General features: G+C 45.2%; 1 protein-coding gene across 3 annotated transcripts in view; it reads left to right on the forward strand.

The window, feature by feature from the left end:
• Positions 1-24,727, forward strand: part of MX1 (MX dynamin like GTPase 1) — a 52,042-nt gene extending 27,315 nt beyond the window's left edge. For all 3 annotated transcript variants that reach the window (XM_065943258.1, XM_065943259.1, XM_065943261.1), the window contains 12 exons: positions 2,985-3,177; positions 3,694-3,831; positions 6,115-6,269; positions 6,858-6,996; positions 9,076-9,274; positions 11,668-11,746; positions 12,071-12,193; positions 12,594-12,735; positions 16,453-16,611; positions 19,531-19,607; positions 20,938-21,177; positions 24,163-24,727. In XM_065943258.1, the coding sequence (XP_065799330.1) occupies positions 2,985-3,177; positions 3,694-3,831; positions 6,115-6,269; positions 6,858-6,996; positions 9,076-9,274; positions 11,668-11,746; positions 12,071-12,193; positions 12,594-12,735; positions 16,453-16,611; positions 19,531-19,607; positions 20,938-21,177; positions 24,163-24,393 (1,875 nt within the window). In that variant the 3' untranslated portion in view covers positions 24,394-24,727. The remainder of the gene's footprint in view (positions 1-2,984; positions 3,178-3,693; positions 3,832-6,114; positions 6,270-6,857; positions 6,997-9,075; positions 9,275-11,667; positions 11,747-12,070; positions 12,194-12,593; positions 12,736-16,452; positions 16,612-19,530; positions 19,608-20,937; positions 21,178-24,162) is intronic.
• The last annotated feature ends 144 nt before the right edge of the window (positions 24,728-24,871 follow it).

Raw genomic sequence — 24,871 nt, forward strand, 5'->3', positions numbered from 1 at the left:
AGATCTTGGGTGATTACTCCTCCCTTTAGAAGCCTGGTTTTCCATTTCTAAAATGAAAATAAGAGTATTTACTTTGTGCAGCTGTTGAGAGGAGTTGGAGGCTGGGCACTTAGAACTAACTCTTTTTATTGCTGTCGTATGTTTTAAAGCAATGGATCTTCAGCTTCTTTCCATTTGACTCCATTTTCATAATCAGTGGTTAGCAGTATTTTAAACAATATTATAAACTACACCGAAGGACACAGAAAAATAAGAAATTCACCCATCTTTCCAGCACCATGATATAGCTGTTGTCTCTTGCCTGGCTGTAACTGGCAAGGTACAGGGCAGTAGGAACTCATAATGCTCACACCCACGTGTGTGAATGTTGTTGTTTTTGTTATTCAGTTGCTAAGTTGTGTCCTCCTCTTTGAAACCCCATGGACTGCAGCATGCCAGGCTCCTCTGTCTTCCATCTCCCAGAGTTAAATTCATGTCCCTTGAGTCGGTGATGCTATCTAACCATCTCATCCTCTGCCAAACTCTTCTCCTTTAGCCTTCAGTCTTTTCCAGCATCAGAATCTTTTCCAGTGAGTTGATTCTTCATATCAGGTGACTGTAGCTTGGCCCTTGGCCTTTCTGGCCAGGTTGAACAAGGTGTATCTTAAGACCCAGAAATTCCACTTCTAGGTGTTGACCTTGGTTCTCAGAGTATGATCCCCAGAGAAGCAGCATAAATATCTCTGGGGAAGTTTGAAATGCAAACTATCACCCTCGCACATCCTTCCCCAGACCTAGTGAACTAGAAATTTCAGGGGTGGGGCCTACCATCTGTGTTTCTACAAGCCTTCTAGGTGATTTTTCTTTGTGCTGAAGTTTGAGATGCATTTTGCCATGTTTGTACAGCACTTTTTATAAGCAAAACCAGAAATAACACAAGTGCCCATGAGTAGTGGAATGCATACATAGATTGTGGTATGCAGCAGAATTCCACACAGCAGTGAAAAGTAATGAGCTAGACTTCCAGTATCATGATGGCTGGGTCTAAAAAACAATGGTGTGGCTGGTGGCTGTATGGTTCGGGCTCAACAATTCAACTACCATAGCTTGGATTCAATCTGTTGGGGGACTAAGATCCCCTGCAAGCCACATGACATGGCAAAAAAAAAAAAAAAAAAAGTAAATAACAATAAATAGACAGTGGTGAATCCCCTAGAATCAGGTCACAGAAGAAATAGACTGTATTTTATAGGGAAAGATGGGTGGGTGGTAAAACAAATGAAGAGCAAGGACATAGTTATCATAAACCTGGAAATAGAGGGACCCTCTAGAGGTAAAGGGGTTTTAGGAGGAAGGTACCTGGGGAGGGGTGGATGAAATATCTCAAGTACAGGGAATATGTGTTTTCTTAACCCAAGTGGTTGGCACATGCATTTTGGCTAATTATTGTTCATGTTTTATAAACTCTTGGGAATGGGTGATGTAAAGAAATGAAAACAAAAAGAACCCATAAGGAGGGCTAAGAGGCCACTGAGGAGTATGAAGGTACAGCCAAGTATGTGCATAGCCACCACCAGGCTTTCCCTGGGGATTCAAGCTCCAAACCTTTCTTAAGTGTCATTATTGAGAAAACTCACACAGGACACTTGTTTAAAAATAGTGGGGACGATTTTATTCAAGACTTTGCAATAGAGGAGAGAGCTTGAACTTGGTGTGGATACAAGGACAAGTGGGCAGGACAGAGGAGAGGAGAAGGAATTGCCAAGAGTAATTTGGGAAGGGTAAACAGAGGTGAGGAACTGATGCTTTTGAAGTGTGTTGCTGGTGAAACCTCTTGAGAGTCCCTTGGATTGCAAGGAGATCAAACCAATCAATCCTAAAGAAAATTGGTTACCACAGCTTTAATAATAATTATGGAAATCAGGTCATGTTAACCCTCCAACTCTTTTCTTTTTCAAAGTCATTTGACTATTCTAGGAGTATTTAGACTATTTAGATTTACTGTGATTGTTAATATAATTGGATTGGAAAGATCATTTTGTTATTTGTTTTCTATTTGCCCTATTCTTCATTTTCTCTTTTTCTGCTTTCTTTTGAATTAACCAAGTTTTTTATGATTTCATTTTATCTCCTTTGTTGGTTTATTGAGTAAAACTATTTTAGGGAATATATTATGTCTTTAATTTATCAAGTTTACCTTCAAGTACTAATATATTATTTCATATATAATATAAAAACCTTATGATAATATGTGTCCATTTCTCTCCTCCCAGCCTTCATGCCATTTTTGTCATGTTTTTATTTTATCAATATTTTAAACCCCCACATTACATTGTTATTCTTATTGAAATGGCCAAATGTCTTTTAAAGATATTTAAGTAATAAAAAAATGTAGTAGTCACCATTTCTGGTGTAAATTCCTTGGTGTAGATTAAAATGTCCATTCACTATCCTTTTCCTTTGGCTTGAAGGGCATCCTACAGGTCTGCTAGTGATGAATTCATTCATTTTTGTGCATCCAGAAAAGTCCTTACTTTCTTATTTTTAAAGATATTTTTTTCTGAGTAGAAAATTTTAGGTTGATGATTTTTCTCAGTACTTTAACAAAGTTGCTACACTGTCTTCTCATTTGCATAGTTTCTACTGAGAAATATGCTATAAATCTCATGTTTGTTCCTCTGTACATAACATGTAATTTTCTGGCTGGCATTCTGTCATTATCACTGATTTTGACCAATTTGACTATAGTGTGCCTTGATATAGTTACTTTATGTTTCCTTTGCTCTGGGCTCATTGAGCTTTGGGGATCTTTGGGTTAATAGTTTTCACCAAGTTTTAGGACATTTTAGCTATTGTTTCTTCAAATATTTATTTCTGTTTTACCCTCATTCTCTTGATTGGGGAGCTCTCATCACTTGTATACATTAGGATGATTGAAATTGTCCATCTTTGATGGAACGTGACCTGCAGGCTATGATAGAGATCTCCCATTCTGCCTCTTCCAGGAGTCGAAGAACAACCTGTACAGCCAATACGAGGAGAAGGTGCGGCCCTGCATTGACCTCATTGACTCCCTGCGGTCCCTGGGCGTGGAGCAGGACCTGGCCCTGCCTGCCATCGCCGTCATCGGGGACCAGAGCTCGGGCAAGAGCTCCGTGCTGGAGGCTCTGTCTGGGGTCGCCCTCCCCAGGGGCAGTGGTAAGCACTTGCCTTCTGTCTTGGTTAGCTCACGCTGCAGTAACAGAGGACCTCAGACTTGGGCTTAAACAATAGAAGTTTACCTCTCAAATTTTGGGAGGCTAGAAGCCCAAGATCAAGGTATTACCAGGGTTGGTTTCTCCTGAGGGCTGTGTCCTCCGCTTACCGATGGCTGTCTTCTCTTTGTGTCTTCTGGGGGATGGTGGAGGATGTGTGCAGAAGTCTGGGATTTCTCACTGCAGTGAACCACCTGGGCTGATGGGAAACACTGGGTGAAGCAGGAGATCTAAAGTAGGGGATTTCAAGTCAAACTCCATCTGAAATGTACATTCTAGATGCACATTCATGAGTCACCCCAGATAGCATGCCTCAGAGAGTCAAAGGGTGAGAACAGGGAATTTGCAGTTTTAGGAGCCTCCCAGATGATTATATACAAATTTAAGAACCACTGGTCAAAGACCACCATATAGGACTGTTAGCAGCAGAGTATAGACCTGATGAGTAATGGTTTCCTAGGTATTGTTACAAGATGTCCTCTCGTGCTGAGGCTGAAAAAACATGGGAATGAAGGCGAGTGGAAAGGCAAAGTCAGCTTCCTGGACAGAGAGATTGAGATTTCAGATGCTTCACGGGTGGAAAAGGAAATCAGTGAAGGTAAGTGTCCCATGTTTGTTCTTCATTGCCTATTTGAATATCTGGTCAGTCAGGTGAAATAGATGGGGGTCTGCCTGTCACTATCCCCACTATCCCCTTTCTAGGCCTGTTCTGATCCCTCAGGAACCTTCCCTTCCCTCCATCAGGCCCCCAGCTCTCTTGTATTTTCTCTTTTTTTACTCTCATTTAGACCAGTGCTTTGGACAGAATCTGACCTCAGTAATTTATTACTTAGTATGTAAGTATGTATCTGAGCATAATGTGAATTTTGAAGCTTGTCTTCAAATATGGAGTATTTGTCCTTTATTCAAAGGCCTCCCCACTCCACAGATCTGATGTCAGGGTGTGGAGCCAGGGAACACCTTCACCTGTTAACCAGCTTTCCAAAATGCTGACTGGAACATCATTGAATCCTGTTCAGAACTGGAAGTCTTTTTCTTCCAAGAGTGGGATTCATGTGCTTGAATAATCCCAGCTTAGAATAATATATGGCAGGTCTCAGTAAATGCACAGCACAGAGATTACTGTATCAATTTGAAACATCTGAAAAGAAAAAATTAACGCTTGATGTAGATAGGGACACAGTAGTGATATACTCAGTTGCTGCTGAGTGTGAGTGAGAGGAGTAAGCAATTTTTCCTTATTGACTTTAATTTCTTCCTAGTGTGTCACATAATTAGGTTCTTATCATTTGGGGGAGATACAAAAATTGTATGAACTGATACCCAGCAGTAGGATAGAATGGATTTGACTCTATTAAAGTGGAAGCACTAACTACCATTTATTGGCTGTTGTGCAAAAATTAAATAATGTTATGAAGATGTTATTGTGTGTTTGTTGGGATTAGGTTGCCTGCAGAAAATGCAAAATTAGCATGTATCAGTTAGTCCTTGGTGTGTAACAAAACAGTCTCAAAACCTAATGGCTTGGAACAGTTTATTTCCTGTGATTCAGAGGATTAGCTGGGCAGTTCTTTTCCTCTAGGATGATTTGGCTGGGGCCAACAGTCTAGGATGACCTCAGGTACCAACCCGATCCTCGACTGGAATGACCAGACCTTCCCATGGTCTGACAGTGGCCTGTCCCCCAAAGGTGACTGGGTTGGGCTTTTTAACATGGTGGTAGAAGGTTTCCAAGTACCAAGAGACCTGAGTTCAAAGCTCTGATGTGTAAGCACCCTTCAGTGTCTACTGGAATACATTTTGTAACATCCTGTTACCCAAAGAAATTAATGCACTCAAGTCCAGTTTCAAGAAGCAAACTCTTTTGATGAGAGAAGTGGCATTCTTTCTATAAAGCAGCATCCGTATGGAGATGGGAAGGCATAAGAAGGCATTTGTGCAAGCAAGTTACTAACACAGTGGTTTAAACAACATCAGTTTTATTTCTCTGAGAGCTGATGTAAGGGTTCCAAGGGTATGAACCCAGACTTCTGTCTCATTCCTACACTGTGTGGCCTCTGCTCCCAAGGCCCCTTCATCATTTAGTCAAGTGCCCATTCCTGCCAGCTAGTCATTGGCAAATGGCCTATGCCTGTCTTAAGCATATTTTCTGAAAGTTGCACATAACATCTTCCCATCTATCCCATGGGCCAGACAATTTTATATGACCGCATCTCTGGGAAATGGATTTGGAGGGGGGGAGTGTGGAATTAGCAGATTGTGGTACATATACCATTGCTACTATTATTTCCTTCTACATTCTTGACTTATATAAAGCATACCAAAAAGACATTCCAGATGTACAAAGTGGTCAAGTGTTGTTAGTTAAAAATTTGATGCAATAAATTCTTAGCTTGAAATTTTCATTATTAAGGAGGAAGGAACAGAATTAAATCTCTTAGTGGAATATCAACAACTAACGCTCAGCTTGCCCAAAACAAGCATGTACCACTACCCATAACTTTCCAGGTCATGTTTTAGGAGTCACCATTTATTTTTATTTGTTTTCATTTATCTCTTTGTTAAGTTCCTAGTATATCAATGGGAGGAATTTAGGTGTGGCACCAGGAAGAACTTACCTGCTCTGCCAGGTTAAGACTGGTTCAGATGCATGTCACCTACAGAGGTGTTCTTGCTAGTTCTCACTGTAGACTATTCTGGCCACTGGCAATGCACACACGGGATTATCCTTTGATGTCCCTTTTTGTTTCAGAGAAATGAATCTGCTCAAAATATGCCTTACCCTTGAGTCACAGCAGGTGGATGTTGCCTTCAGAGGCTTCACTGTAATGAGACATTCTACCACAAGCTCTATTCCGTTTTTCTTTTTCCTCTTCTCTAGCCCAGATTGCCATCGCTGGGGAAGGCACGGGAATCAGTCATGAGCTGATTAGCCTGGAGGTCAGCTCCCCTCACGTCCCAGATCTGACCCTGATAGACCTTCCTGGCATCACCAGGGTTGCTGTGGGCAACCAGCCACTCGACATTGAATATCAGGTGAAACTTCAGGCTCCATCCTGGCCCAGGTCTTGTGGGGGAGGAGCTGCATTAGAGCATCAGTGAGTCCAGGGCCAAGCTTGAGGAGTGGGTATGGGGAGGTGGGGAATTTGGAGCATGCAATGGTCGAAATTACTCCACCAAGTTGGATGGAAGCTTTATGGGAAGAGGCAACGTTGGGAAAGTATTTTATTTGTGTTTTATGCAGTGACTCATTTTTGGTTATAGTTAGTTACACTCTATGCCATATCTAAATTGGCAGGCATTAGGAAGGAGTTTTATGTGGGAAGAGAGAGTATTAGGAGCAAATATAATGATATTCCTGTATCAGTGAATCTCACCCTGTGGATTAAAGATTTAGGGAATAGTCAAGCAATTCTTTTGGCATCTTGTTTTTCATTGTGACCTTCAGCTTTGAGGTCTTGGGAGATAATTCACGAGTTAAAACCTCACAGTGTTCCCTCAGAAAATGTAGTTTTTCTGACTTGTGTTGTCAGCTCATTTCTCTGTGTTTGGTTCTTGGAAGGCCTGAAGCGAGTATAAGGTCAGGACCTGTCTCAACTCTCATACCCTTTCATTTTCTTACAGATCAAGTCTCTCATCAGGAAGTATATCCTTAGGCAGGAGACCATCAACTTGGTGGTGGTCCCTGCTAATGTGGACATCGCCACCACGGAGGCGCTGCGCATGGCTCAGGAGGTGGACCCCCAGGGAGATAGGACCATAGGTAAGAAGAGTGAAATTGTTAGTCACTCAGTCATGTCTGACTTTTTGTGGCCCCGTGGACTGTAGCTCTCCTAGCTCCTATGTCCTTGGGATTTCCCAGGCAAGAATACTGGAGTGGATTGCTATTCCCTTCTCCAGAGGATCTTCCTGACCCAGGGATTGAACCCGTGTGTCCTGAATCTCCTGCATTGCAGGCAGATTCTTTACTGTCTGAGCCACCAGGGGAGAACCTGAAAATGGCAGGTGGCTTGACAGTGGAAGAGCACCCTTTAAATCCAGTCGGTGTTTCTTGGCACACCTGAGTGGGGGCCGACACCCAGCATATGCAAACCATTCAAGAACCATTGAGGCCAGATGACTCCTGGGCTACAGTTGACTCTTGTTGGCCATGGGTTGATCCGTAATCTTTGTCTATCTGCTTATAAGAGCCGTGGTGGGTTCCAGGGCAGGGCAAAATCAGAAAACAGTTATATCAGTTGACAATGCATTTTATGTAGCAAAACCCACGTGTCTCAGAAAGATGAGGGGAGACACAGGATGTGAGGTATCCATACAATGGGATAGTTCTGTGCTGTGCTTAGCCGCTCAGTCATGTCCAACTCTTTGCGATCCCATGGGCTATAGCCCGCCAGGCTCCTCTGTCCATGGGGATTCTCCAGGTGAGAATACCGGAGTGTGTTGTCAAGCCCTCCTCCAGGGGAATCTTCCCAACCCAGGTTGAACCCAGGTATCCCATATTGCAGGTGGATTCTTTACCCCTGAACCACCAGGGAATCCCAATAATGCTACAGTGGGTGACCTATCCCTTTGCCAGCTGATCTTCCCAACCCAGGACTCAAACCAGAGTCTCCTGCATTGCAGGCAGATTCTTTACCAGCTGAGCTACCAGGGAAGCCCACAGTGGGATAGTATCCAACCTCAACAGGAAGGGACATTCTGACACCTTGAAGACATTGTGCTCAATGACATAAACCAGTGCCAAAGGTCAAACACTGCATGATCTCATTCATATGAGGGACCTAGTGTGGTCAGCTTCATAGACAGGAAGTCAAGTGGGAGAAGGGAGAAATAGGAGTTAGTGTTTGGTGGTTACAGAATCTCAGGTGGAGAAGATGAAAAGGTTTTGAAGATGAACAGTGGTCAAGGTTGCCCAACCACATGAAAGTGTTTCACGCACCTGAAATGTGCATGTGAAAAGGGTTAAAATGTTATGTTTGAAAAAATGCATTTGGCTGTAAATAGCATAGAGCTGGAGGACAGTGGCTGAAACAAACAGCAATTTGTTTTACTTTCACACCTAACAAGAAGTGTGGACAGAGGCTGCTCACCTGTGTACCAGTGATGCTGTCAGTCCCTTCCACATTCTGCACCACTATCCTTAGCTGCAGGTTCTCATTCTTTGCTTGTTCTGCTGCCCATCCTGCCTGGGATGAGACTCTCTCAGCCAGGGCTGCAGCTCCAAGTGGGCACAGTAAACCTCAGAGTTAATCCTGAGCTGGACAACCGCACGGCGCCTCACATGCAGATGGGTCCTTGCTCGGCGCAATGTTCTGATGATGCCATCTTCAATACTTGTTTAAACAGGCGTTCTGCATTTTCATTTTGCAGTGGGTCCTGCAAATGACCTAGCTGATCCTGGTCAGACCCTTATTTTCCCAAGTGTGAGCCAGGCCCCACCTGTACCAATATTAACTGAAGAATTTTTAGAAATGCAAGTCCCTTGATCCCACCGAATCTCCTGAATCAGAATCTCTGGAGCAGGGCCTTAAGGTGGCTCAGATGCACAGGGAAGTTTGAGACCCACTACATGAGTGAACCCCTCTGCTGGTCAGGAGGAACATAATGGGCCATTACATGCTGCTCTCTCTCTGGCGTGAGAACCAAGATCTGGGCGAAGTGCACTTAAGGAGCACATAGGGGTTGAGCCTTGCACCTTCACTAGGCGAGCTGCATTGTCTGCCCCAAGCAGCATGGGAGCAATCCCAGGGCCAGGGGACCTCGCTCCTCAGGAGGGGAGCTGACCTCACTCCCCACCCTGAGAAGATGTGAACATTATGTAACCAGAGTCTCTGGGCCACAGGAATTTTGACAAAGCCTGATCTGGTGGACAAAGGCACGGAAGACAAGGTCGTGGACGTGGTGAGAAACCTGGTCTTCCACCTGAAGAAGGGCTACATGATCGTCAAGTGCCGTGGCCAGCAGGACATCCAGAATCGACTGAGCCTGGTCAAGGCCCTGCAGAGAGAGCAGGCATTCTTTGAGGATCACACGCATTTCAGGTATGTGCATGGAGCTTTCTCAGGGAGAACCAAAGTTAAGGACCTTCCTTAACTCATGGGAGAAATGCATGCTGTCCAAGGTCGGCTGTTGAGAGTATCCGTGTGTGTCCGTTCCTTTACTGTGACCGTGGGGAATCTGCCTGGAAGAGTGCAGGAGGAATTCACAAAGTAGGCAAAGAATAAATCTAAAACTTCAGAGGAAGGCGGAGACTTTTTGCAATAACTTATTATAGTTCTGGAAACGGAATATAAGCATAAGTATCACAGGATGGAAACAGAGTGGGAAACCCAGAAATAGAGTCAAATACATACATTTGGCCTGTGATCAGTGTGGCACTTCAAATTTCTGGGCTTTGTCAGTTTCATTATCAATCAGTGGGACTGAGATAATCATTTCATAGTTGGGGAAAATTAAATTTGTCCTTACTTAACATGGGACACCAAAACAAATGTCAGTGGAAGTTTAAAATTAAGTACAGAGAAAGTACCACTTCTCAGAAGAAAATATAGGCGGAGAATTAATAATCCCAGGATAAAGGCCTCTCTAACCCTGATGCCAAAAATGAAATTTTTTAAAGAAACAATGAAAACTGATATATTGGATATTTTGAAATAATGAGAAGGCGTAGAGTTGGTGGGAAAGGAGGGGTGTGGGCTTGCATCTGCGCTGCCTGTAGCGTATGCTGAGATCACCCAGGTGCCCCTAAGGCTGAGTTCCATTTCTAGGAATTCCACACAGGCAAGTAATCAGAGATGTGTTCAGTAATGTCCCCTAAAGCGTGCTCAGCACTGATTTGTTTTTAATTGTGAAGACTGTGGAATGTACATGTTGAAAATCATGGGATTTGTATGGACGAACTAGAATGAGAGGTCACAGTGCTGGCAACCATTATAGGGCTGTGCCAAGGAGATGCCAATAAAAAGATTCTTACAAGATGTTGAGAAAAAAGTGACACATTCACTGAGATCCCTTGTGTGTGCACATGTGTATGTGGGAGGAGATGCGTGCCCTTTGTAAACATTATCATATTTGATGTTCCCAGAAGCTTGCAGAGACACATAATTCAGAAGAGATACTTGCAGTCCTGTGTTCATAGCAGCATCAATAGCTAAAAAAAAAAAATGGAAGCAACCTGAGTGACCATTGATAGATAAACACAATATTTATCCAAAATGGATTAAAAAAATTCCATCCACACAATGGAATAGTATTTGGCCTTAGAAAGGAAGAAAATTCTATCACCTGCGATAACACGGCTGTACCTTGAGGGCACTATGCTCAGTGAAATAAGCCAGTCATGAAAAGACACTGTATGATTCCTCTTATATAAGATCCCTAAAGGGGTCAAATTCATAGAGACAGGACCTGGGGGAGGGGATGGGGAGATGCATAATGGGAACAGAATTTCAGATGGGGAAGATGAGCTATTTCTGGAGGTAGATGGTGGCGATGGTCACACATCAATGTGATTGTACTTAATACCACTGAATATGTGCTTACACGCTTTCCAAGTCGCACTCGTGGTAAAGAACTCACCTGCAATGCAGGAGATGCAGGTTTGATCCCCCGGGCAGGAAGATCCCCTGGAGGAGGGCATGGCAACCTTCTCTAGTATTCCCGCCTGGCGAATCCCATGGACAGAGGAACCTGGCTGGGCTACCTTCCATGGGGTCGCAAAGAGCCAGATATAACTGAAGTGACTTAGCTCACACATGTGTGCTTACAAATTATTCAAGTGGTGAATTTTATGTTATGCATATTTTCCCACAATTAAAAACTTCGACAGGTACAGAAGCTGAAACTTAGGTATGAGTGTACTCTTGCAAAGATGTGTGTGAGCTCATGTTTCCTGGCAGCACTTGATCCTAAAAAGTCTTTTAAAATGTGGAAAACTGTAGTAACTCACTCTACAAACACATATTTGGAAAGAGTGAGAGGAAGACTTGGTCTCCTTCCCCAAGCAGCTCATGGTTTAAGTTCTCATTTTGGAGAAGGGTGGGTCCCCCGGTTCAGGCTTCATCCATGCACCTGTGTAAATATCTGTCAATATATTTTCATGAAGCCCAATACCAATACGCACTTTGTATACAGAAGGGCATATGCATGTTATGGAAACATATCTCTAGGTGATATGTGAATTTTTATAAAGACCATTTATAGTCAGATGTCATAAGACACATTTAATATATCAGCTGGAAGGGATCATTCTATACAGTTTTTTCAAAATATGCAACATTACAAAAATTCAGTCATAATTTTGTGTGATCCAATTGCAGGACATGCCATCCAGTGGGAAGTAACTGTACTTACTTTGGCTTTCCCCAGCAGCAGAGAGCCAACCTGCATTTTCTGGCTAGACCCAGGTGGACATGAATGTTGTCTTCTCTTGCAGGGAACTTCTGGAGGAAGGGAGGGCCACTGTCCCCTGCCTGGCAGAAAGACTGACCAATGAACTCATCATGCACATTTGTGTAAGTGCACGCAGAGCTGAACAGACTCTGAGCAGAGTCTTGCAAGCGCAAAGCTAAACCATGTCGACACACGTGGATCTCCTGGACATCTTGTTAAGATGTGGGCTCAGATTCAGGGGTGTGGATGTGGCCTGGGATGCTCCCAGGGGGGTGTGGCTCTTGCCTGTCAGAGGACCACTTGTTGAGTGGGACGCTGATAAACTACCCACCCGGCCTAATTTAAAATGAGCTTCTTGCAATCACTGGCCTAACCCTAGCCCTTCCCCATCAACAACTGCAACTCATTCTCTCTTCATGTTTATGTCTTTCTGTTGTTTTTCTCAGAAAACTCTGCCCCTGTTGGAAAATCAAATAAAGGAGACTCACCAGAGAGTAACAGAAGAGTTACAGAAATATGGCAAGGACATCCCAGAAGAAGAAAGTGAGAAAATGTTCTCCCTGATAGAGGTGAGAACCGCCAGCGGCGCCACGCTGGGTAGTCGTGCATCATTGTCCACAGGGATTATGGGCACCACGCTCATCCGTCTTCACTTCCCTAAAGCTGATCCGAACTCATTCTGTCCACTTAGCACCAAAATGGGCCCAGAGTTAGAGGACAGAAGGCAGAGAGTGGTGGACCACCCCATGCGTGCTCTTGGCTCTTCCTCAAGTGCGTTCCCTCACTGGGGATCCCCCAGGCAGTGAGGGGAATTTGGGGTTGTCTGCTGCCCAAGCTTCTTCTCCTGTCCTCCCACCTGGCCTGAGATACAGCAAAGAGGGACTCACCCACTCTCTGCATGCACACAACCGCCAAACTACCTTGCTCTGTTTAGAGTATCTCTGCTGATTCTTTTTTTCTTCTTGGCAGAAAATTGATACATTTAATAAAGATATCATCTCAAGAATAGAAGGGGAGGAATTCGTGGGGCCGCATGAGTCCCGACTGTTTACCCAAGTACGAGCCGAGTTCTGCAAATGGAGTTCTGTGGTTGAGAAAAATTTCCAAAAAGGTAAGTCTGAGGCACCACGGTAAACACGACAAGTTGAGCTGAATCCAAGGCTGGGGGAGGTGGGTGATGACAGTGGTCAAGGACAGCCAGAGTAAGGACTTGGCAGCGTGAAAGCCACATGTGCTGTTTCAAGTCCCTGAACTCTGGCCAGCAGGCGTCAGGTACAGATTTCAGAGGACACCTAGAGAGAAGATGCAGATTCAATGGCCCATGTCAATCATGACTCTTGGAAGAATCAGTTTCCCCCCAATAGTGAGCAGGTGAGCCTGCCATGCATATCATGCCCTTTGTGTTCCCAGTGGTGCTGCCCCTGAAATAACCCAGGTTCCATCTTGGTTAATCCACTGAGGCCTTGAAACCTGATGTGTCCTGTAATGGATCTTATAGTCACTGTTTAGTTGCTCAGTCATCCGACTCTTTGCAACCCCATGGACTGTAGCCTGCCAGCCTCTTCTGTCCGTGGGATTTCCCAGGCAAGACTAATGGAATGGGTTGCCATTTCCTCCTCCAGGGGAACCTCCCAACCCAGGGATCAAACCCATGTCTCCAGGTTGGCAGATGGATTCTTTACCACTGTGCTACCTGGGAAGCCCTTACAGTTGCAGTGGTGAAGAGAAAATACAACAACATCTTGGGTACCACCTCACATCATCAAGTCCTCGAGAGTCTAAGAAAAGTAGAAAATGTGATCTGAAACTTATTTTTTTTTTTACTATTTTAAAAAGCCTAAACTAAATCATATATTGACCAATGAGAAAACTGCAGCAGCTGAGGGAAATTTCAATTTGCTTTTATTCCAACAATCTGATGGTGGTGGGGGGTGGTGGTGGTTTCATGATTTATTTAAACTGAGCAGCGGTTCAGACTGACGGTCCTCCTTGGCTTTGAGGAATGAGCATGGGGAGAGAAATCAAGGGAGTTTCTGCATAATTCAGAGGCTGCACCTTTATTCCCTGGCAGAGAGCACAGAGGGCAGGGTAGGGTGTGAACTTTGGGGACCAAAGTCCAGGGCATTCATTCCTGGGCTGGTCACGTGTCCACAGTCTTTGTTCCACATGTTGCTATTGCTCAGCTGCTTGGTCATGTCCGATGCTCTGCGACCCTGTGGACTGCAATACACCAGGCTCCTCTGTCCTTCACGATCTCCCAGAGTTTGCACACACTCATGTCCGTTGAGTCTGTCATGCCATCCAACCACCTCGTCCTCTGCCTCCCCCTTGTGCTGCTTAGAGAAGCTGAGTCCGTGAGCAGAGAGTTGTACACCTGCCATGTAGTGTGTTCTTATGTCGGGGAGGGGGAGCACCCTGCTAACCCCTTTCAAAGAAAACAACAGTCTTTGGCTTCCAGAAACTCCCTCGTGGCGTTGCCTGGCCAGGTTTTTATGGCAAAAGTGCTTATGGCAGACAGCCTGTGAGTAAAATGGCTCATTCTTTAAAATGATAAATTCCTCCCAACAAATGATCAGTTCCATGTCACTGGGTGCCCAAATGTAAGAATTAATTTGGACCCCCCTCATGCACCTCCTATCCAAAAATAAACTCAAAATGGATCAAAAACCAAAGTGTACAAGCCAAAACTGTAAAACTCTTAGAAGAAAGCATAGGTTTAAAACTTTGTGACCTTGGGATTAGGTACTGGTCTCCTTAGCTAGAACACCTGAAGCAGAAGCAATATATGGAAAAAAATGTGTTGGATTTCATCAAAATTTGAACTTGTGTGCATATCAAAGAACACTACCCAGGAACATGATCAAGAAAGTGGAAAGACATTCCACAGAATTGGAGAAAGTATTTGAAAATCATGTATATGATAAGGGTGTAGTCTTTATAGGACTTCACTTCCCAGGTGGTGCTAGTGGTAAAGAACCTGCCTGGCAATGCAAAAGACCTAAGAGTCATGGGTTTGATCCCTGGGTCAGGAAGATCCCCTGGAGAAGGAATTGGCAACCCACTTCAGTATTCTTGCCTGGAAAATCCCCTGGACAGAGGAGCCTTGTGGGGTACAGTCCATAGAGTCACAAAGAGCTGGACACAACTAAAGCAACTTAGTACTCACTCACTGATATCTACAATATGTAAAGAACTCTTTACAGCTCAACAACAAAAAGAGAAATAATTCAGTTTAAAGATGGACAAAGGATTGGAATAGACATTCCTCAGAAAGAAAAAAGATACAAGTATGGCTAATAAGATTGTCTTCCCAGTGGCTCAGTGGTAAAGAATCCACCTGCCAATGGCAGGAGACATGAGTTTCCTCCCTGGGTTGGGAAGATCCCGTGTCAGAGGAAATGGGAACCCACTCCAGTGTTCTTGCCTGGGAAATCCCATGGACAGAGGAGCCTCGGGGGCTACAGTCCGTGGGGTGGCAAAGAGTCAGACACAGCTGAGCACGCACACACACATATTGTTAGCCATCTGAAATGCAAGTTAAATCCATAACGAGATCCCATCTCACATGTACTGAGAGGCCTTTATGCTAAGTGGAAGAAGTGAGACACAAAAGGCCACAGGATGTACAATTCCATTTACATGAAATGTACAAAACATACAAATCCATAGAAATAGAAAGTGGATTAGTGGTTTCAAAGGTTGGGTAGAGGGAATGAGGAGTGAGTGCTGTGAAAACAGGGTTCCCTGGGGTGGTGGAAATGCTTGAGAATTAGATAGTGGTGATGTTTGCACCACTTTGTGAATATACTAAACATATACTTTAATAATGGTGAATTTATGGTATGTCAATTACATCTTAATTTTTTTTTTAATGCCTTTGAGAAAGTATCTCCTGACCAAAAGAGGGTAACCAGGCTACCATCCCTGGTTAGTTCTTCAAAAAGAAGGAACCTTGGTCCTTCCGAATCATCCTCCCCTCCTCAACCCATGGAGGAAGTTCTTTACACCCTAGTTTGTTTAGAGTAAAAAGAATTCCAAGAATATAGAGAAAAAATTAAGTGCTTTATGTGGTAAGCAGTGATACCATATCACATTAATAATCCAACTGTATTATCCTTCTGGTTTGTAAATAGGTTTTACTCCTGCTGCAACCTGGGAGTATATGCTGAGTCACTGATTCCAGCTGGCGTTATGGTCATTTCTTTTTTTTTTAGTGGGCCCACCTCGAGCGGCATGTGGGATCCTGGTTCCCCAGCCAGGGATCAGACCCTCGCCCCCTGCACTGTGCCCAGAGTCCTAACCACTGGACCGTCAGGAAAGTCACCGTTTCTATTTTTTAACGTGTCTGCAGGTCATAGTATTCTATGATACAATTTTCTTTACAAAATCAAAAATAACTTACCAAATTTCCTACTCAAGTTACCTTTTCCAGAATGTCTTGGGACTTTCCCAGTGGTCCAGTGGTTAAGACTCCACCTTCCAATGCAGGGGGCCCTGGTTCAATTCCTGATCAAGGTACTAAGATCCCATATGCTGTGGGGTGAAGCCAAAATTTTTTAAAATTCTGTCTTAGTAAGTTTCTGCTTTTGCTATTTTTCGATGTCCTTCCCTGGCTTACACGTGCCATCTTGACATGACTAAGGACAGTTCTCTCAAAATCTGTTTCTTTATTGCAATCCTTGAATCTTTTTCAATTTGAAAATCAGATTTGATGTGTTTTTTTTCTTGCTCCTCTGTATTTTCAGGAAGTTCAGAATGCTACTATGTTCAGCCAAACCAGCAAGGTTATTTCTGCAAAATAATTCAGACCTATCCTTTCCTTCTGTAGGTTGTGAAGCCATACTTAAAGAAATCAGGCAATTTGAAAATCGGTATCGTGGCAGAGAGTTGCCAGGGTTTGTGAATTACAAGACGTTTGAGATCATCATAAAAAAGCAGGTCAAAGTCCTGGAAGAGCCTGCTGTGGACATGCTGCACACGGTGACAGGTGGGTTCTTGGTTTTACTTTAGGCATTTTATCAATATTTCCTGCTGGGGTGTTTTCCAACACAAGCAACCCAATCAATTTTCCCCAGACTTCAACTGAGTGTCCAACAATTCATTCCCCTTCTGACACTAACTGCCTAGAGTTCACACAGACCCACAGCTCAGGGCTCAGCTCATAAGACCCACCTCTGTGGATGGCAGCTCCTTGTCTGAGACTCCTGTACTGATGAGTGACCAGCTACAAATCACAGTTCCCACCACCCAGTCCTGCGGTTCCATACTCAGCTGGAACAGCTCAAAGAACTCGGAGCACACTCCACTTTACTGGTTTGCTATAAAGGATTTGCTTACCTTTACGAGTTTATTAGTGGGGCTTTCCAGATTGCTCAGTGGTAAGGAATCTGCCTGCCAGTGCAGGAGCCGCAAAAGACACGGGGCTTCCATCCCAGGGTCGGGAAGATCCCCCGGAGAAGGGAATGGCAACCCACTCCAGTATTCTGGCCTGGAGAATCCCATGGGCAGAGGAGCCTGACGGTACAGTCCATGGGGTCATAAAGAATGGGACAGCACTGAGTGAGCACACACACACACACCAGTTTACTGGTGTTAGATATGAAATACTGCAAGGTTGCAATGAAAGTTTGCAATGAAAGGTTGCAAATGAAAGATATGCATAGGGTGTGATGTGCTTCTGTCGGAGGAGTGGTGAGGGCGGGACCACCCATTTGGCATGTGGTCATGTTCACCAGCCTAGCTATCTTTGAGCTCGGTCATTAAGGGTTTTTATGAAGGTATAATCAATTATCCAGCTTCCCTGATGGCTCAGATGGTAAAGAGTCTGCTTGCAATGAGGGAAACCTGGGTTCGATCCCAGCATCGGGAAGATCCCCTTGACAAGGGAATGACAACTCACTTCAGTATTCCTGCCTGAAGAATTCCATGGACAGAGGAGCCTGGAGGGCTACAGTCCATGGGGTCACAAAGAGTTGGACATGACTGAGCTATTAACACCCACACCCACACCCACACCCACACACACACAATCAATTATCCCATGGAAGCATAATCAATTTTTAATTCAATCTCCAGCCCCTCCCCTAGCCCCCAGAAGTTGGGAAGGGGGAAGCTGGGTTGGAAGTTCCAGGCTTCTAATCAAAGGCTTGGTCTTTCTGGTGACCAGCCCCATCGTGAAATTGTCTAGGGCCACCTCGTTAGAACAAGTGATGCTCCTGTCACCCAGGATATTCTAAGGGGTTTAAGAACTCTGTGTTAGGAACCAGGGACAAGAACCAGATATATGTTTCTTATCATACCTCACCTCGCTCTACTCCACCACTTTGCATACTTCACAATCTCAAAGCACTCTTGTTTATTTGAAATCTCTGAGGAGTGAGGTTGACTAAACAGCTGTACATTATGGGAGTGGGCTGATCCTCTAAAGTGCGGCGTGAACCTGAGACGGTGTCAGTGTGGTCACGTGCCAATCAGAAGCCACGTCGGCTCTGTGGAGGCGAAGCACAGTCCCTCACAGTACTCACCACCCCCTTCGCCTCGAGAATCTTCACTCCCTGGTCTCCTGTTCACTGCTCTGAGCTTCCTGAATCTCTTCTCTGTCATCTCCTTGGCCAACACCCTCCTCACTCAGGCTTCAAGGGTCTCATTTTAGCATCAAGTCATCATCTTGAGGATCCGTGAACTCGTAGGGGTGAAGGAAGGACAGCCTTTTCACAGTTGATAAGACACGTGTTTCTTTTTTCCCCCCACTTTGACCTTTCATTTATTTTCGGCCGCACGGGGTCTCCCTCCTTTCTGTGCACGGCCTTTCTCCAGGTGCGGCCAGTGGGGCCTGCTCTCCAGTCGCCGTGAACGGGCTTCTCGTTTCGGCGGCTTCCCTTGTTGAGGGGCGCGGGCTCCAGGGCCTGTGGGCCTCAGCAGGTGCAGCACGCGGGGTCAGTAGTTGCAGCTCGGGGGCCCTGGTTGTGGTGTACAGGTTTAATTTCTGCTCAGCTTGTGGGATCTTCCTGGACCAGGGATCAAACTTGCGTCCCCTGCATTGGCAGATGGACTCTTACCCACTGAGCCACCAGGGAAGTCCGAGTGGCTTCCCTGGTATTTCTAATTAAATTTTACCTTCAGGCTTAATAACTACAAACTAAAGTCTGTAATGGTGTCTTGTTAATCAATTGTGCATTTTTCATTCAGTCCCAAAGGAAATTCTTGTGTAATACTTCAAGATTTTCTATTTATATACCTATTTCTGTTGAGAAAAGTATAACATATAGCCAAAACATTTCAAAGCAAAGCAGCCAGTGGTTAGCACTCGTCCAGTGGTTAGCACTCTGTACTTCCACCACAGAGGCAAGGATTCAATCCCTGGTCAGTGAACTAAGATCCCATATGCCTCACAGTGTGGCCAAAAATAAATTTCCCAGCATAAAGATACTGTACATCACACTAAGATAACATCCTGTGAGGAAGTCAAGTGGAAATATGAGTTTCAAAATAAAATGAAATAATGTAAGTTTTCTGATTGAAACGAGAGTTTGTTCACCTATTTCTTTCAAGTGGATAACAGAGCTATTTTGATTCCATTGATGTATTTTAAAAAGTGATGTGTTTTACTATAAATATTAAACTATTTATAACAACAGAAATTGCATTCTTTGCAACTATTTATACTTGGGATGAAAATTTAAACATCAGATAAATATTTCAGGAGACATTTAGATTTTTAAAATTCCTCCAGGATGTTTTTGAGTAAGAAAGCACACCGTCTTCCTTCAGAAAGAAAGAGAAGATTGGGGGTGGGGAAGAGGGAGGCAGGGAACTGTTTCTGCTGTTTTATCCTCTTATTTTTTGCAATTTATGAAGTCATGGGTCCTTCCAGCAAGACTGGACATCTCTGTCTTTCTTTCACCAGATATAATCCGGAATACCTTCACAGATGTTTCAGGAAAACACTTTAGTGAATTTTTCAACCTCCACCGAACTGCCAAGGTAAAACTGACCATTAAGTTACTTTAAAAAAAAAAAATGTAGGCCTGACACTAGAAAACAGATTTCTTAGATTAAGACTATTCAACCTTTATTATGTATTTGGAGAAGCAAATAGTCAAGATCAATAGTGAATTTAAGATATGAGCAGTGATGTCTCGTTAAAGGCAGTAAGAGGGAGAGAAAGAGAGAAAGAATTCAGAAGGAAAATATTTAGTCCCAGGAACAGAGGAGAGCCATAGTAAGTGTGGAACCCTGTTACAGCTGAAGAGAATGTCCTGAATCTGGAAAGTCATTGAGGAAACCAAAGAGGAAAGACTCATCCGATCTAGGAACAGGGGCTCCCCCTTGTCCTGGCTTGGGCTGCCTAATTACTGCAGACACGTAATATTTTATTTCTCATAGTCCAGGAGACAGGTGGAGGTGCTGGTGGCCTTCTCATTAGTGTCTTCACGAAACAGGAGACTGGGGGCAGGGGTAGAAAGAGAGCTCCCCGGGGCCTCTTCGCAGAGGGTCACTAACCCCTTTGTGGGGGCCCCACCCTCATGACCTAATTACCTCCCAAAGACCCCCAACCTCCGAATGCCATCCTGTTGAGGATTAGGCTTTCAATGTATGAACCTGGCGGGGACGCCAACCTTAGACCCAGCACCCAGCAGAGATGGGAAGGCTGGCTCTGCCTTTTGCAAGCCAGAGGTCTTGGGGCTTCTTAACCTGCCTGGGCCTCTGATTGCTCGTCTCCAGAATAGGACTAAGAGTGCCCTTTGAGTCAGAAGGAACATAGAGAAGAAGATTTAGGACCACACTTGGCATCACACATCATACTCTGGCATTCAGTGAAGTCAGGGGGTCCAGGTAACTTTCTGTGTAAAGGGTCCCCTCTTTGACTTTCTGGCAGCCAGTTCCTCTAAACTCCAGGAACATGAAATATATGGAATTTGACTGATAGAATCTGGCCCCCACCTTATCCCTGTGAGTTCTCTGGTAGAAAACTATTCCTCCTCCTCAGATGGAAAAGGCTATAAAAGGGAAAATGAAGAAAACTGGAAATCAGGCCTGAGAACAGAGCCCATGCAGGTTCCCAGGCCCTGGGGATGCAAGGTCTGGTCATCTGTGTGGCTCATGCTTCCTGGGAAATTCTGACCCTCGGCCCAGAATGGGAAGCCCCACTCCCTGCCCAGAGAAGCTATTGTGGGGACAGAAGGCTGCTCCAAAGCCACCAGCTCTTCTAGATGGCACCTGCTAGAGGTGGCCTTTGCAGTGGAGCTATCTTCCTGTGACCCAGTGATTTGTTTCTCGATGGAAATTCTGTTGTGTTTCTCTTTTGCTATAGTCCAAAATTGAAGACATTCGATTAGAACAAGAAGAAGAAGCTGAGAAGTCCATCCGACTACATTTCCAAATGGAGCAGTTGGTCTACTGCCAGGACGAGGTGTACCGGCGTGCATTGCAACAGGTCAGAGAGAAGGAGGCCGAAGAAGAGAAGAAGCAAAAATCAAACCATTTTCAACAACCCCAGCCCTCAGAGCCCTCCGCAGCTGAGATCTTTCAACACCTGACCGCGTACCACCAGGTGAGTCTGCTAGTCTTGGGACAGTGCTTCTCATCCATTCTTCTTCTCTGAGAATGAAGAACCTGTCTCTTCAGTCTTGTCTCTGTAAGGGGACCACCAGCCCCATCTTTCAGCCCTTGGTAAGCCTCTTTAGAGCAATTCGATCAGACATGAGAAGGGTTGTTACTTAGAGCCGCTTGCATCTGGTTTGGGCTGACTGTGTGGCCTCCGTCAAGTTATTTAACCTCTCTGAGCCTTAGTTTTCCTCTCTAAAAGGAGGCAAAGTGATTACCTCCTCCCAGGGTTCTTGTGAATATTCAGCAGGAGGAGTGTGGACAGCAGTGACCACTGGCCCCAGAGAAGCTGCCACTCACAGAGACTTGCACTTTGATTGCTACCCTACATTTTGGGCTTCCCAAGTGACACTAGTGGTAAAGAACCTGCCTGCCATTGCAGGAGATGTAAGAGACATGGGTTCAATGCCTGGGTCAGGAAGATATCCTGGAGGAGGGCATGGCAACCTATTCTAGTATTCTTTCCTGGAGAATCCCATGGACAGGGGAGCCTGGCAGGCTATAGTTCATAGGGTTTCACAAGAGTTGGACGTGACTGAGCAATGTGGCACATGCACCCTACATTTCAAATAACTTGAGGGTCCATCTAATTCATCTAGAGAAAGATGCACAGCTCAGAGCCTGGGGTTATGTGAAAGTCTGGACAGGGAAACAAATGGCAACCTCCTGGTTTACCAGATGTCTCCATCACTTCAGGCAGTTTCTCATGCCAACCATGCTCACACATCTCCAGGATCTTCCAGAGATGCAGATGTGGTGGTGGGGGGCAGGTCTGAGATGGGGCACAATTCTGCATTACTTCACAGGCTCCCAGAGGATCCCATGCTGCTGTATGGGGATGCACTCTGAGCAACAAAGCTCAAATGGTCAGACTCTGCAGACCCTGGGATGTGCATGGATGTGTGTGAAGCCAGCAAAGAGGGCAGCCCTGTGCCCCCTTGGTTTCTCCTGCAGCCAAGCTCACCCCCCCCCCCCCCGCCCCCGGTGCTGCCTGGAAGAACCTTTGAGACTGAGTAATCCACACAGATACACAAATATTAAAGCCTTCACCTGCTTGGGTGAGGCCCACCCACATTCTTGAGGATGATCTCCTTTACTTACGTAAAGTTGACTGATTGGAGCTATTAACCACATCTACAAAATAATCACAGTGATACCTAGATGAGAGTTCCATTGAATAAGTGGATCTACAACCCAGTCAAACTGACACATGAAATTGACCATTATATCTGGGGAAAGGCTAGGGCTTGTTTTATATCGATAAGTATAAACCAAGGAACTGGCTTATGCAATTATGGAGGCTGGCTCATCAAGTCCGAGGTAGGTAGGACAAGCCATGCAGAAAACCAGGCAGGTGCTGAATCTGCAGACCACAGGCCAAAATCCTTCCTCAGAATTTCTACCTGCAGTGGAGGAATTGACACCTTTGTGCCTTTAAAAAATTTCTTATCCAAGAACATCAGGAGACCCCTGATGTTCCTTCTTAAATATCCTTTTGAGGAGTCTCAGAAGTGTTTTAGAGCGCTCTTTGTGTAGGTGGTACACACACCTGGAATTTATTCCTACTTCTTTTCTCATCTTTGTACTTCCTGTCAATGAGACTTTTCTTCCATCTCGTTTGTTAATTTCTCTATGCTGTCTTACGTTTGTTAACCGTGCTGATTCTCTTAAACTGTCTGTGGTGGTTTTACATCTGTTTCTCCTGAGTTTTCCCAACAAACACTCCTCCCTCTGCAGAGAGTGGTGGTTTTACACTCTCCCTGCTCTTTCCAGTTTTTATACCTCAAACTTTCCTTGCCTCATCTGGTCCCTTCAGTGCTACTTGAAACCACAGTCGACCAGCAGACAGCCTTGCCCTGTTCCGACTAATGAGAACTCCCTACTTTTCCTATCAAGTATGATCCTCACTGGCTAAAGTCAAGGTGTTAGCAGGGCTGGGCGCCTTCTCGAGGGTCTAGACGGAGAATCTCTTTCTTTGCCTAGTCCAGCAGAAACAAAGGAAAATAGTCAAGTAAAGCAAATTAATATCGGGTTGGCCAAAAAATTCATTTGGGTGTCTGCCTTTTTTCATTTATCTGATTAAATTTATTCTTTGGATAAATTTTTTTTAATAGACCAAAAGAGAGCAGAGGACATGGGTGAGGTGGGAAGGGGGTATTGTCTCAGGAAGGACTTCCTCAGGAAGAGGGAGAAAGTTGAAAGTGACTTCCAGCGTGCTTAGAACTCAGAGGGCTCCCTTCTGTGGCTTTTGAGAGCCCACCTCCTTTTGTGCTAAATAATTTCAGCCTTGATTTAAAAAAAAAAAGTTATAGAATCTTCTAGGCAGAGTTGTAAATAATTTTAAAATGTAGGTTTTTAAAAATTTATTTTTAATTGGAGGATAATTGCTTACAATGTCATGTTGATTTCTGCCATACAACAACAAGAATCATCTGTAAACACACATATGTCCCCTCCCTCTTGAACCTCCCTCCCATTCCCTCACCCCCATCCTACCCCTCCAGGTCGTCACAGAGTGTGGAGTTGAGCTCCATGTGTTATATAGCAACTCTCCATTAGCTATCTGTTTTACACATGGTGATGCATATGTTTAAATGCTCCTCTCAGCTCCTCCCACCCACAGACTGCGTCCACAGGTCTGTTCTCTGTCGTTTTGGTGCTGCGTGCATTTACCTTCTTAGGGCACGTTTTGCCCTCTTCCACCAGCAGTAACCACTCAGTGGTAAGGAGAGGCTGGTGGGAGCCCAGAGTCAAGGTGGGTCCCTATCCTGGGGCTGCCCAGACCACAGAGGATGCGGGCGGGTTTGAAACCCAAGCGGGGACTCTGCACCCACGGGGTCTGGGTCCCTGCCGGGGTGCCGAGGTGAAGTCAGGGTCTCCTGGCTGCCCCGCCCCCTGACCCTCGTGTGAACTGCGCCTTCCTTCCTCGCAGGAGGTCAGCACCCGCATCTCCAGCCACATCCCCTTGATCATCCAGTTCTTCATGCTCCGGACGTATGGCGAGCAGCTCAAGAAGAGCATGCTGCAGCTGCTCCAGGACAAGGACCAGTACGACTGGCTGCTAAAGGAGCGCACCGACACCAGAGACAAGAGGAAGTTCCTGAAGGAGCGGCTGGAGCGGCTGTCCCGCGCGCGGCAGCGGCTGGCCAAGTTCCCGGGCTGAGCCCGCCCTCCGCCCAGCCCCGGCTCTGCAGGGCGGGGACCTCCGACAGCTCCCCCGACGGCCGCCCTCAGCTGCCCCTTTCAGCGGTGCCTCAGTGGTCAGCCTGTAGCCGTAGTCTCTGCGTGGATTAGCACACTGGCTTCAAGCTTCAGGTGATTTCCTTCGATGCCTCACCCCTCTGTCAGTTACTGATCCCCACACAGCACTGTAGAAGGGTCATCCCAATTTCTGTAATAGCCTTTGACACCCCATGTTTGAGGAGCCTGAGTGCCACATTTGTGAATGCATACCGAAGCCTCTTTCTTCAATTTGTAGTAAACTTCTTTCTACCAGACATTTCTCTGACACTTTCTTTTTTGATGTTTATTTATTTTATTGTTATTTCGCTTGCACTGGGTCTTCATTGCTGCACCCGGGCTTTCTCTAAGTGTGGCGAGTGAGGGCTGCTCTGTACCCTGCTATAGCTGCGGCTTCCCAT

The sequence above is a fragment of the Muntiacus reevesi genome, chromosome 8 (assembly GCF_963930625.1).
Source record: "Muntiacus reevesi chromosome 8, mMunRee1.1, whole genome shotgun sequence".
In the NCBI taxonomy this organism is placed as follows: domain Eukaryota; kingdom Metazoa; phylum Chordata; class Mammalia; order Artiodactyla; family Cervidae; genus Muntiacus; species Muntiacus reevesi.